This window comes from Serinus canaria, chromosome 2, assembly GCF_022539315.1.
Source record: "Serinus canaria isolate serCan28SL12 chromosome 2, serCan2020, whole genome shotgun sequence".
In the NCBI taxonomy this organism is placed as follows: domain Eukaryota; kingdom Metazoa; phylum Chordata; class Aves; order Passeriformes; family Fringillidae; genus Serinus; species Serinus canaria.
This window is the reverse complement of record NC_066315.1, coordinates 132722056-132736718: the sequence shown is the minus strand read 5'-3', so window position 1 is coordinate 132736718 and position 14663 is coordinate 132722056. Positions and strand designations below refer to the sequence as shown.

Genomic DNA, 14663 nt, shown 5'->3' with positions numbered 1-14663 from the left:
TTAAAAAAAAACCTAGATTAAAAAATACAGGCATTACAACTGACACCTCTAACACATACTTATTTGGGAAGAGATTTGCCCATGCTCTGTGTTGCCTTGGCAGAACAACTTCAACCATCTTTGTAATCCCTATACAGATTTCAAGTGAAAATACCAAGGCAGCATGCTACTGTAGCTCTCATGAGGCTGATACCAGGCTGCAGTGAGTCATGGCAGCAAATTCCACCCTGTGAAACTCTTCACTTCCCCACGCCTTGCAATTATCCCATGGGAGACTCTGTAAGCCCAAGACACTGTGCTCCAACAGCACAGCAGAGAAGCACAGAAAACAATGAGAATGTCATGACCGCATTTCTGAAGGGTTCAGGAGACCTCTCCTGAAGTTATGGCAGCAATAGTGAACAGATAGTCAAGTATCTTTGGTATGACTGACAAGAAAAGACTTATTAGAGGTCAGAAAGGCCATTTAGTCCCAAGTATGCTCCTAGCCAGAGCAAGCTAATAGGTGCTACTACAAAGCCACTTAAACCCTGCAACAAGCACTAACAACAGGACTTGGGACAGGGAATTCGAGGAATGTTAAGGAGTCACAACCACACCAAGTGGTCTCACATTTGTGAGGTCAAGTTTCAAAACATGCACATTATTCCTATTTTCCACTGCTGAATGTGGCGGGGTGGGGGAAAGTGGTTTCAATAGTAATGAGTGAATATGCAGTCTTTCACTGCACACAGGTATCACTTCTGTATGCATTTAAGAGATTTACTAGCACAGAAGCACAAAATGAACTCTGAGGATGCTGGTGATGCCAAGACCCTCCTTGCAAATATCGAGCCCATGGTGTATTCTCTGTTTTTCAGCCTGTCTAATAGGGGCTCTGGTACCCGATAGTGAACGACTGACTATAAAAATCAAGATTCAGCTTGCTCCCTAAGGCATGCTGTACTGCCAGATCAAAGTGCACACACTTGGCATCCTGAAAATGCAATACTATTGCTCTCACTCTGCAAATGCATGGCACAAAACCCGGGGACAATGATCCTTAGAATCCTGAGACAATGATCCTTATATTTCCATAAAAAAAAGAAGTACATAAAGCTTAGAAACAACGTCCTCAGTAGAACTGGAAGTAATGTTTCGAAAAAGCTACACTGATTTTATATTGGCTATAATTCTAACTTTAGTTAGCAAGAAAGTGGAGTGGGAAGGGAGAATATTCAGAAGAAAAAAAAACATGCAGGCAATTGGGAAGGGACATGCCAAAGAAATATAGCAGCTTACTTCCTTATCTCACAGCTAGCCCTTGTTATATTTCAATTAGATTTTGAAACCAGTATCCTATACTGGTATGACCAACTGTCTAGCTTCCTGTAATGTCCCATCTGCCATCTTCTACAAAAAAAAACCAGTGTCTCATTCTGCTCCTTTTAAAGCCAATCTTAGAAGATTTTAGCTACCTGCAGGCATTTCTGGGCAGCCAAACAAGTGAAGTTGGCTGCAGACATTTCTCAGCATCAGGCTGCCAAAAGCCACAGGGTCATCTGCTCCCTCTCCTTCCCCCACGCCACAGCTCAGCTGCGCCTCCACCACCACTCCTGTTGTCTTGGTCCAGCCTGTTCTGAAATACACCAGACACAGATTGCCTGCAACCTCCTGAATCTCCTCCAGCTTCTCACTCTCATTACCATTAGGAAGTTTTTTCTCCTAGCTAACCTAAATCTCCCTTGTTGATACCTTGCTGAGTCTGGAAGGTTCACCTAATGCAATCCTTCATGCTGTTCCATGGCTTGCGATCCAGATGGATCCAAGAAGGAAGGAAAATCTTCCACCACAGATGCATACAGGATTATGGTGATATTTTCACTTGGAGGAGGGGAATTGACCACAGTGAGAAGGGAAACAGGACTAAGGTAAAATACTGGATCCTAAAAGAGAAGAATATGATCTCGAATTTAACAAATTTAAACAACGAAATCCAATATTTAATGTAGTAAATGTGACTGCATCCAAGAGGAAGAAACAGTGAAAAAGCAAAGCAGTTAAGACTAAGATGTACCATAAGGTCCACTGCAGAATTAAAAATCTGCAATAGTAGAACCAGATTTCAACACAAGCAGAAAAGAAGGAACTAAGTTATTTTGGATATACTATTGTTTTCAGATTTATTGCTCTCTTTCCTTTATGCTAATTTGCCCCAGTTTTCTTCCAAAAGTGAGGACAACAGCTTGCAGGAGAGGGAGAGAGGGAAGAATCCTTCCTCACCTCCCCAGCTTTGAGGCACACCTCCCTCAGCTCCCCTAAACTTGTCTTTAATGTCCTCACACATCGCAGGAGTTCCAGTTTCTTGTTTAAAAAAAGTGGCCACCCATCCCCCAGATCAGAGACTGTCATGTGGAAAAGAAAGCTCTGAAGAAAAAAAAAATTTTGGGAAATGTGAGACGCTTTAAACTAAATACATAAATAATAATTACTAACATATATAAAGCTTTTATTAAAAATAGTATCTTCTATGCATTTCAGAAATCAAATGTCAAAAACAAGATACAAAAGCTAATCTGTGACAGGAAGAATTTTAAATTGTAAGACATATTCTCAGAGTGAGAATAATCTACATAAACTGTGATGATATCTCATATGTTATGTAGTTTTTCCTAAATGCATCAGTAGTGTTCAGAGTGCTATCCTTCCCTTACAGCAAAGAAAGGACGGTATTTTGTCTATGCAAAACTCAAGTTATTTTCTAAATATGTTAAAAGAGCTCAAAACCTATATTTAATGATTCAAAAGTGGTGAAGCATTTTGCAAACACATGGAAATACATTAGTAAAAAGAAAGGGGGAAAAAGTTTATTAATTAAAGTTATTTCAGGTGGGACATGATTATTACAGAAGCACAGAATCAGTTAGGTTGGAAAGGTCCTCTGAGATCACCAAGTCAAATGGAGTCCTTTCCCTGATCACCACCTTGTCGACCAGACCATAGCACTAAATGTCACATCCAGTCATTCCTTGAACACCTCCAGGGATGGTGAAACCCCCACCTGCCTGGGCAGCCTGTTCCAATGCTTAACAACCCTTTCCATGAAGAAATTCCTCCAATGCCCACCCTGAACCCCCCATGGCACACCTTGAGGACATTTCCTCTTGTCCTGACCCTGGTTACCTGGGAGAAGAGACCGGCCCCCTCCTTGCTACAACAAATGAAGCACTATCAATACGAAACCATATTGAGGCTATGCATATAATTTACCATGTATGGAATATCAGGATACACAACTAAACCTATGAATAAGTAACACCATCAGGTGGAGTACTGGCTGTGCAGGCCTTGCTGCAGGTCTGGGGCTGCTAGGGAAGGTAAGGACAGCAAGCGACCGTGCATCCCGTGCTCTTTGCTCTGGAGCCCCAACAGCTGGAGCTGATTTGTGTTTTGAGCTTCCTTGGACTCTGAGGAGCCACCAGGGAATTAGACTGATGAAACTTGTTCTCCAGGCTTGATAAATGAGGCTCAGGACATTTATAAGCTTTACTCAGCACTGAATTTCTCAGGCCAAGCTCTGAATTTCTTTGTGTATACTTTGGTAGTGCAAGGTAGATTTGCTGCCTCTGGAAAAGGACTCATTTTGCTACTGGCCATGGGATACTTCAACATCATTAAAAAAGGAGCTACAGTCAAATGGTGAGTAAAGTTCAGCAAAATTAAGGTATTTAAAATAAAACAGATTTTTAAGACCTCGTAACAGTCAATACCTCCTTCTAACTAGAATATGCTATTTTGATATGTTCATAATCACTTACATTGTGTGGGTATATATATAAGTACGTATATATAGTTACTATGTTTTTAACATGTTTATTTTTATATATCCATTTCTAATATATTTATATATTCACACATACTGTACCAACAATACTTGCTAGAAATATTGAGAGGGTTTTTTTCTATTCAAAATGTTCAAACCCACACTTTCACACAACACAGTTAATTTGGCTGCAGTGAAACAACCAGAAGTAACCTTAATTTCCATTCTTCTTGAACATTTATAGGCTACTTCTCTCAAACATATTCAGATGGAAGGGTAATAAACTGATCTTTGAAATTTTGATCATTCCATCACACTGTATGAAAGTGATCATCAGGCAGCCAGTGTCTTAACTGAATCCACAGGTCCATTCCTTTAAGTAATTTGTTTATTTAATGAAGATAGCCAAAATTTTAAAATATTGTTATTGTAACTATGATATGGTACCTTGTAACTATGATATGGTACCTACGGTTCTGCACTTTTTATTAGCAAACAAATTTTGACACCACCAAAATGTGACATTTCACACCAGGATTTTCTCTACAGTACACTTCTTTTTTTTTTTCCAAATAGCTGCATACTACGGCATCCACAAGTCCTATGGAAAGCATTTGTTGATGTTTTCATAATCTTATGCATTTGTATGTCCAGACAGCACATCTTGACAACATACTGAGTGCAATAAAGTGCTACCACAGCTCCACAGGCAACAGCATCTCAGTGCTTTTTTCCACTACCAGTGTACCCTGAGGCTAACTATCCTTCGGCAGGCACAGCTTTATATGCAGTAGGCAAAAAATATCCAGGAGCTTCCAGGACATTTTATTTTCAAATGGTCAAAGAGAGAGCACAAGCCTCCTAGTCCTTCAGTTCCATGCCCATTGTAACCATTGAATTCTTGTCTTAATGCAAACATCTTCACAAACACAAACACCTTCATAGCCTTATGTGCCACTAAAATGATGAAGCTAGAATTTCCCGTGCTTGTTCTATGAATGTGAAACTCTGTGTCAACATTTTAGAAACTGAATTTTATTTCAGAATAAAAAAAGACAGTGTTAACATCTAGTGAGAAGAAAATTACGCCCAAAACTGCTGAATATTTAAATCTGGCATTTTATATCTGCCTAGTCTATAATATGTATGTTTCATAAATAAGACAAAGTATTATTATAGAAAGCATGAATTGAAAAACTTTCCTCAGAGGACAACCTTTAATACTGAATTTCCCATCTTAAACACATGTACAGAACTCATGCCTGTAGATATTGTAGTGTAGTGAGTTACATGAATGACCTTAAATGGAGATAAATAATTTATTTTTCTTACATGAAGTTTTTAAATAAGACTACATCCTCTTCTAAAAGTTGTGTTATAAATTTAACAAAATTAACAATAGCAAAATAAGAATCTGAGTCTTAAAGCCTGGGGTATAAAGATTAGACTAGGTAGAAGACTTTTAAGATTCGACACAGAATCTCAGAAGCACAAAAATATGTTACTACTGAAGTTTTGTTGCAGTGATTCTCTAATTAAGCAGCTTTTCTTCTCATGTTTTCCCCACATCCTAAAATGCAAGAGCCTGACACTTGGAGATAGCATCTCCATCTACTGCTGTCTGGGAGGCTCTGGACCAAATTTCCTTGCCTTTTTTTTTTTTTCTGGCCCAGAGAATTTGTGTAATCTCCATTCTCAAGGTGTTCAAAAGACATTTGAATATGTTACATGGGGACACGATTCAGTGGTGAACAAAGTGCTGCTGGATTAACAGTTAGACTTGATGATCTTAAAGGTGTTTTCCAACCTTAATGATTCTATGGTTCTAAGCAGCCAATCCCAAAACATGCACAGAACATCAGCAGGTAGCCTTTGGGTGACATCATGTGCTGTCCTGAATGCTGCAACAATAACATCTGCTCATGTTTGGGATGGAAGGAAGTAATCTTAAACTAGTTCAAAACATGAAGAGACTGACAGTAACAGTAGTAAAAATGAGAAAGAAATGGTTTTGTAGCCACTTGAAATATTTAAAGTAATAAAAGTAATATAACAAATATGAGAATCAAGGTTCATTACTCAGTACACTATTTTTGGTAACTAAATAGAAAAATTTCTCTGTGCTATTAAGAACCAAATTCTCCATTTGCAATTAAATATCTAAAGATAAAATCTACCTTACCCCTCTCCGTGTCTGAATAAGAGAAAAAGAAACTAAGGACTGGCTGCAGCCTGGCTATGGTCAGACTACTGCCCCTCTGCAGCCATGCAGCACCTCCAGCAAAAGTCCCCAGAAAGCCCTCCTGCTGCAGCTCTGAAGATTAAAAGTCACTGTCTGCTACAAACATGATTTCTGACCCAAAGTGACCAGCCACAGATTAGTGAGTATTGAACAGAATAACTTTACTGCATTTTGAACCTTGGCTCCTCAGCCCTCCCACACTACCCTGTCAAACAGTTCCATGAGCTTGTCTTCCAGAGATGTCTCTTTGGTGTTGAACCTCCCAGATCCCATTTAAGGGTCCCTGCTGTGTCCTACTGCTTGCCTGGCCCAACCCTGCCCATTCTTCTCCTGTGGATTCTCTTCACAGCCACAATGAATCCTCTTTTCCTTATCAGGCTCGTACAGGCCTGCCCTGCATGCTCTTCCCAGCAACGAGGAGATGAGAATGGCGAGCTGAATACAGCTGATCATTGTTTTGCTTTGCAAAACCCTGCCATGGGCACAGATTAACACCAAAAAGTAGATGGCAGCAGCCAAGGGAAAAGGCCTCTTGGAATGCCTCCACACCACTGCCGGAGCGACCACTGTTTGACATCCATCGTGGGCTACGTGGTTCAGGGCTGCTTTTGTTTCCATGGGCCTCATTCCCATCAAGCTGTCCCCTCAAACAGGGAAAATATTTACAGCTGAAAGAAGCAAGTGAACAGCTTTTTCTTAACTAGGTTGCTAGTGCCTTGAATTTAGACCTGCTTACACCCAGCAGCTCCTCTTTCAGTGGTCTGTCTGTCCAGTCTAGAGAGGTCTTCTGCTCCTTTCACCTGCCTGGTCATATTCGACTTGGCATTTGTGCAAACCCACTTTCCTGTTAGACAAGAATCACAAACTAGTAGTCTGATGCATCAAAATATATTTCTATCTATTTGTGGCTATCCATGAACTACTGATTTTTCTGTGATGCAGCAAGACACAGATTTGGAGCCTTCACGGTCAAATTGTGCTGTCTTCCATTCTCCAGCTGAGTTCACACCAATCAGTAGTATTGTTCAAACTCTTCATGGGTCTGTTTGTCTAAACAGGGAGATTATATCACATCTCAAGCACAAGCTGGGAACATGTAGACATTCATTTTCTAGGCTTGAAAAGGTATTCTTATACATTTAATTTTCTATGGACTACCCAATTATTATCAAACAGTGGATGGAAAGTGAAAGTGGAAGGAAATGGAAGGCAGTAAACTCCATGCCCAATTGTGCTGACAGATACAAATTATGCATGCAGCTGAGAGCAGAGGAATTTTGGTAGTTTGGCCAAATTACAGGAACAGATATTTAAAAGTATCTAAATAAGAGGTCTATCGCTTTAAATATAACAGAAGTAGACAAGTAGTCCTTAGACAAGTTTTAAGATCTCAAACTCACTTGCCAAAAAAAAAAGTCTTAAGATTTTCTGCTGATGCATGCAGATGTTTCATCAACAGTAACCATAATAATAGCATTCCTTATTTCATAATGTAATTGTATGTAATTCATGACTATTGGCTAAACTCCTAGATGAGAAAAATTAAGAACTTTATTAGGTATTGAGGTCTCTCAAGTCTACCTTTAGTTTGAGTATTCTTCAGTCCTGATGTGGATCTTGCTCTACCATATTTCCCAACAGTGCTGCAACACTATTGATGATATCAACACCTGCTACTCCTATTGCAATTGTGAACAGCATTATACCAGTTTTTGTTCAAGGTACCCAGTCTTCCACTACTCTGAGATGTGTACTGCTAACATATTTCAAGACAGAAACTTGAAAGATCTAAAATGCAATTGACATCTGGCACGGTGACTCAATTAAATACCGTGCTGAATTAATTAACTTGCTCCATCTCATGAGCCAACAGCAGCAAGACCGTATTCAGCAATGCAGCAGTGCTGGAAACAAGAAGCACTTCAACAGGATATTACATGTACAGGCTGCATTCAGTGCAGAGTGCAAAGGGAATAAGTAAGCTCTGACTGTTACAGCATGAATGAATCCTGTGAGGCACTGTCATATTGCAGGTAAGATACTTGTCAGACAGAAACTGATTTCCCAATAAGGAAGCAGCTGCAAAAGTTATGATATTTACTCACTTGGGGATCCCTGAATTTTTCTTTCCTTTTCTCTCTGTACAAAAATATCCACATTAAACCTTTTCTCCAAAAATTTGGTGTTTATAGCATTATAACATTTAAGGTTGTCATTCAGAAAACAAATAAACTTGTTTTCAGCTCCTTCTGTGAAAGTTTGATTGAATTCTAGGGATGTGAGGCTCTACCCAAATAAGCTTCCTAAAACAGATATAAATAACCTAAGCAAAAAATCCCAACTCCCCTGATGAACAACAGAGAACATGTACAATGGTGAGATAAGTAATCAAATAGGTCAAAAAAAACCATAAAAAACCCAGAATAATTTCAAGACAAAAAAAAAAAAAAAAAGAAAAAAAAAGATAAAAGAAAACCATGCAGAAGCTAGTGTTTCTGATCTAGGAGTTTTGTTACTTTAACAGCAAATCAAAGTTGCATCAAAAGGTTTGTATTTCTTCACACGGCATTTTAAAGTAACAAATGTAGGTTTGCAGGGAACATCTGATATCTGGGAAAAAGAAAAAAATACTTAGAATCAGAACTCAGGTTGGAAGAGATCTCTGAAGATCATCCAGTCCAAAGTCCTGCCCAAAGCAGGGCAAACTTCAAAGTCAGATGCAACTTCGAAGTTAAATCAGATTGCTCACGATGATGCCCAGTTCAGTTTTGACTTTTTCAAGGAATGGAGTTGCTCAGGGGACAAAACAGTATTTGTGAGAACTAAAATTCTGTTTAGAGAAACTTTTTTCAAATTTCCAAATATGTCTATATTGTAGCAAAACAAAAGTAAAATCTTTCAAGTATAAGTAAAAATAGACTTTATGGTTTTTATTTTGACAATAAAAAAGTATCTTTCCAGTTTAGCAAGAAAAAAGTCCTGAAGATTTTCATTGCACATCTCTGTGAACTATACGGAGAAAGCTGTTCTATCCCATTACAAAAAAGAATTAAAAGGCAGTTCTGCACACTGCTCAATTACCAGTTCATTAAAACCCAGCTATCTTAACTAACTGCTTTTGATATAGCAAAAATGGTATTTGCCCAAATTTAAAAAGCAATAACAGATCTTAAAACATTCCTGTGCTGTTAAGGGAGAAGCAAGGTTCTGCTAGGGTTGTGGTTCTGCAACTCCATCAAAAAAAAAAAAAAAAAGAGTCACAATATGATTGTATGATTGGCTGCTAACATGTTGCAAATGCATTCTAAGAATATCTGATAAAGATAAATTTTGTAAAGAAGGGAAAGTCACTACCACTTCCCATACTTTAACATTATCTGCATGTTGTATTTACCTGATGAAGTGGTACAAGTGGACAAAACCAAACTAGCATTTCTCTACAGTATGGATTCTGGAGACACTTTGTGCTACAACATGACTAAGGTTTCTGTTATATGAAAGGTGATGAAACTCGTTATACTGGGATTCAGAAAATTATTGGAATTACAGGTGATTGTCACATATGGCCTTTCATGAAAAACATTTTGAGAATGATGACAGGCCAATAATAAAATAGATGAAGAAATAAAAAATAAATGGATGGAAAAAATGAGACAAGTTCAAATTTTCCAGTTTTTCCTTTTTAACAAATAAGGTGCTTTGACTCTGCAGTACTTCTGAAAATCAATTCTTTCTTCAGGTGCCTGAATGAGAAATCTGATCTGGATTGGAAATACTGAACTCTTGGAAATTTAGACCAAGTTTCTATGCCACTTTCTGTAACATTTCTTACCACCATTTGATGAATGAATTACACTAATGAGTACAAAATAATAAGATTTTAAATGTCTACTATGCATTATATCTATACTATACTATGTAGTCAGAATAATGCTTCCCTCAAATTTTAATGTGCATATTTACTGAAAGTAACATGCATCCTATCCAGTAACCCTTAGAAAGAGAACTCCATTACACAGGCATAGGTTCTCCAGGAAGGAGTTGAAGAAAATCAATTTTCCCCTTTGCCTCCTCTGTCCACATAACCCCTCTCTCACACTGTCCCAGATGATACATCACCAAGTCAGTGCTCCTCACTCTCTTCAGGTCCTCCAAGGGCAGGATGATACCAAGTGCTGGGGAACACTGGCAATCTCAGTTTTGCAGCACAGAGGTGTGTGCCCAAAATGCCTGTAATCCCTTCCTGTGAAACTGTCCCACAAGTCTTCATGCTAAATACATTCAATGCAAGGTCTGTAATAGCAAACAGTGATCCAGCTGCAGATAATGGTTCTTCAGAAGTATCCCACAGGGCAATGCATGTTCCAAGACTGTTTAAACCTTTCTAGAGATATTGTTTCCTTCCTGATATTTTCAGAAAATTAATCTGAACTATACACAAATAATATTGAAGCTCAGACTTAAAGCCAGCACAAACAAAGATGAAATGAAGACCTAGAAATGACATGATTTTCAGTGCACTGAAGTGAGGTCATTCCTTTAAAGTAAAATGGTCTACATACTTTATGCAATCAGAATAAAAAAGGAGGCTAATTGAGCATTTATTATACTGCAGGTGTCTTTTGATGCCTTTTAAAAAAAAGTGAATTTGATGGAAGATTTTGCTATGTTCAATTACATTAAGGCAAATTTAATTAATTTTATCTTAAAATAATGCAGTTATTTATTTTTGATACATTTCTTTAATATAAACTAAGTATTCTGCAATTAATACTATGAAAAATTTAAAAAGCCACGAAAAAACCCAGCTATTACTACTGGAACACAACACCTTGGTTCAGCAAACAAGGAAGTGACATTTCCCTTCAGTAAAAGAACAAGTTAAACACCATTAACCTGTGCTCCAAATAACTTCATGTGGATGGTTGCCATAGATGAAGGAATTGGAGAAGAGCCAAACGCCACTGTCCGCTAGAGCTAACAATGCCTGTTTTCAAATGCTCCGGCTGAAGAGCAATCCAGGCTGCTCCCTGAAGAATGGCACATGGTGCAACAAAGCAAAGCCTCCCAGAGCACATCTACATACCAAGGTGTTGTTATTCAGATCCATCTTCCCAGTAAAAGGCCCCCATGTTGTTCCGACCGGAAGCTGCTGCCGGCTCTGAATCTTGCGCTCCCCGTCTTTCTGGACCACCTCCAACTCTCCTGCAAACAAAGAAAACAAGCAGTGTTGAGAGTACTTTCACTCATGCCTTGACAACAACCACCTCTCCCTTTGTGTTGGTTTTACAAGCACAGTGTTCTGAGGACCAATATAAAGAGAATTAATTATGCTTGTCTGAAAAACAACTGATCTTGTCATCCTGCGAAAGAAAAACAAACCTTTTTCCCTTTATAATTATATTCAAATTTGGTTCAGAAAGTCCTATTCCTTTCTTGCATCTTTTCACACACATTAGAGTTTGAAAGCAATTTTATTCCGAATAGCATTCCATAAGAGTTCTTAAGAAGTGCTGAGGAAGGGGGAAATGACAGCTGAACAGAGAGAGTCCAACAGCAGCCACACCTGGTGCAATAATCTCCTTGATGCATTTTGCTGCACAAGATCCCATTTTGAAACATGCAGCAACTAAAAATTTGAGAAAAACAGCATATAGCCATAAAAAATTCACTACACCTCCAAGATACTACTAAAAGCATTTACTGCAATTACAAAAGGGATTTTAAACTTTTGAGATTATACAGGCAGAAAGATTTCAGAATGAAACAAAAAATATTTTTAATTGTTAGCTTAATATTATAAGAAAAAATAAGTAAAAGCAATGGGAAAGTTGTATGATTTTTTTCAGTGCAGAATGATTTTTAGTGCATGATTGTTCTTTATTTAAAAAAAAATTCTTTTTGAAAGGAAAGACTTCAAAATTAACCACTTAAAGGAGAAATTTTTGCTTTAGCTCACCTAACTTTTCTGGATTTTTCAGTAAAGAGAAAGAATTCATCATTCTCATGGAGGAAAAAATAAAATTCAGTCACCACCTTTCCCACCCCATATTTTTTTCATTTTATTTCAAGATTAAAAAAACTAATTTGCACAACTCTTCTCTGAAACCAGTCTCTTCACTAAGACTATTTTTTATGAGCAAATGTTTCATTTAAAAATACAGCAACAGTTTCATTTATATACACAACTTCCAACACTATTTTCTAAATAGATTCTGGTTTCAGACTTTCATAGGGATACAATGGAACAAGGACAGGCTGATCTGTACTTTTCCTATTAGATGTTTGACTGCTTTTTTCCATGCTCTTGCACTTCCAAGCTTTGCCCTTCCTGAAGGTAGGCAAAAAATCTGTTGTTTCCAGGAGCAGCAGAGCTCACCTCCACTTTGCTAAAGCCATGACTTTTTCATGATTTGTTTTCCATGACTGCTAAAGCCCCTTGCTCCCTTTCCATACCAAACAGATGCAACAGTGATTCCTGTCTCTTGCATCAGCACGTCTCAACAACTCCACCCCAAACAAGGATGGTGCTTTTCACAAACAGAGCAAAATCCAACTGTGCGAGGAGTCAATTTGTCCCAGATTTAGAACTGGTGGTTGTTGTGAAATGAACCTTGGGCTGAAGGAAGTGAGTAACTCCTCCTGGCTCACAGGCAGCCTCCACAACTTCCCCCAGCTAAACATTGCCCTGGATGCCTGGATTTACATTGCAGTCAGGCTACAAAGCTTTTACTTGTCCACAGGGGTTAATCTTGACCATCTTCCAAAGAGAAGAGCTGGCTCCAGCTTCCATTTTCAAGCACAGAAATCTAAATTTCACCTCTGAGTGTTGCAGATTACAAAACTACGTAAAATTGTGCATCAGATCCTTCCTGCACACTGGAACAAATCTAGGAAATAGAGCTGTATTGGTTTACAAAAGCTTCTCTGGATGTGGGAGAGTCCTCATCATGACAGTGCTATGACATTTTAAGAGACAGTATGTAAGCAGGAAAGCTTATGGATTAATTATACCTAATTTACACATGTGACATATATGCGTCCAAACAGAAAAAAAAAAAACCAAACAAACAACCATAAAAGCATTTTTTTCCTTCTTACAGTCACATTGTTACAAATTGTATTAGCTTTAAAAATCTCTTTATATGTTAATTATGGAAGAGAGAAATTGCAAAGTAACATGTTTATCACTTAGCCATACTGCAGCATTTTCTCTCTACAGAGAGATGGAAACTGCAGCATTTGCTTGCTTTTACACACTAAAAAACAGCCATGTCTATGGACATGTCACATTTAACTGATACCAGAGGAATCATGAGAATCTTTGAAAACCCTTTTAAAAAATAATTCAGCCTCCCTTTCTGCCACTGACATTTTTCATTTGAAAAGGGTTCAGACACAGTCAAACAGTGACTCCTTATCTGTACCTGTGGATTTACAAGCAGGCCTGTCTTTTAATGGATTAAGAACGACAAACTTAGGGCAGATCAACCACAGATATCCAAAAAGCTACCAAAGTTTTAAGGTACACATCATTACACAATATATTTTAAATAAAATTAATAACATGAAACTTATACCTGAAAATTTTTTCTGATTTGAGGTGAGCATAAGAACAAGCATTTTTTTTTCCAAATATATATTTTTTCCCTTCTGTTGATAATTAAATAAGGTATTATGGATTCTCTCTCATATTCTCTTTTGTTACAGTTCCAAGCTGCAGTTCAGGCAATATTCAATATATATGAATACTTTGAAATGTACTGCCTGTGGGGTAACATCATGCTGAATTGTACTGAAACTGCTGTTTCCCCACCCACTTAGAACACCATGAAAGTGGAGTAGATTGCAGACAGGGTAACAAAATGCTTTGCTGCAAAACCTTTGTTTCTCTTTTTTGCAGTTCTCCAAAAAAGATACATTTCTCTCTTGTCACCATGACCAGCAGCCATTGTAATGCTATTGGTGAATTTCAGGGTTGGGAAGAACAATCTGCTTGCATTTTTTGGCAAAACAAGACAATCTGGTTATGCTTATACAAGGTGCAGCACATTACAATTTAGTCCTTGGCAAATATTTTTTTTTCATCTGAATATCTTTGGATTTTTAGAGGAAAAAAAAATTAACACTGTCTGCAACTTCTCTGCATTTATTTCTAATGTTTTTCCCCTCTGAAATTTCCTATTTTGTGAATGGTACCACAACTGCAGCACAGAGGGGGTCAGTCTCCCACTTGATGTAACTGCAGCTGTCCCCTGCTCACTGCTGACTTCCCACAGGGATGCTGGTTTAAATGCCATACCTGCAGCCCTATGTAATGTGTGCCTTCAAGGGTGTTTGCTGAAAAATGAAAACCTCACCCTGTGACTCTTAATTAAAAGGGTTTGAAAAATGTGTCAGCAAGACAAGCTTTTCCCCTTCAGCCCCAGAGGAAGTTCAGATGTAAATCTGAAGTGCTCTCTGCAGCTACCATCCCCTGCACAACTGCTCAGAATCTTCACAGATTACATCAGGAGAAGGAAGAGGATCTGAGACTTCATTGCTGTATCACCACTCACAGTAAGAAGTGTAAAGACTCAGCTGGTACTGACTCTTCACACATACTTGTCCATGAAAATT

General features: G+C 38.2%; 1 protein-coding gene across 1 annotated transcript in view; it reads right to left on the bottom strand.

Moving 5' to 3' along the window:
* ZFPM2 (zinc finger protein, FOG family member 2) overlaps positions 1-14663 on the bottom strand; it is a 306016-nt gene that overhangs the window by 148508 nt on the left and 142845 nt on the right. Inside the window, exon 4 of the mRNA XM_018912975.3 lies at positions 11131-11249. Within this exon, the coding sequence (XP_018768520.2) occupies positions 11131-11249 (119 nt within the window). The remainder of the gene's footprint in view (positions 1-11130; positions 11250-14663) is intronic.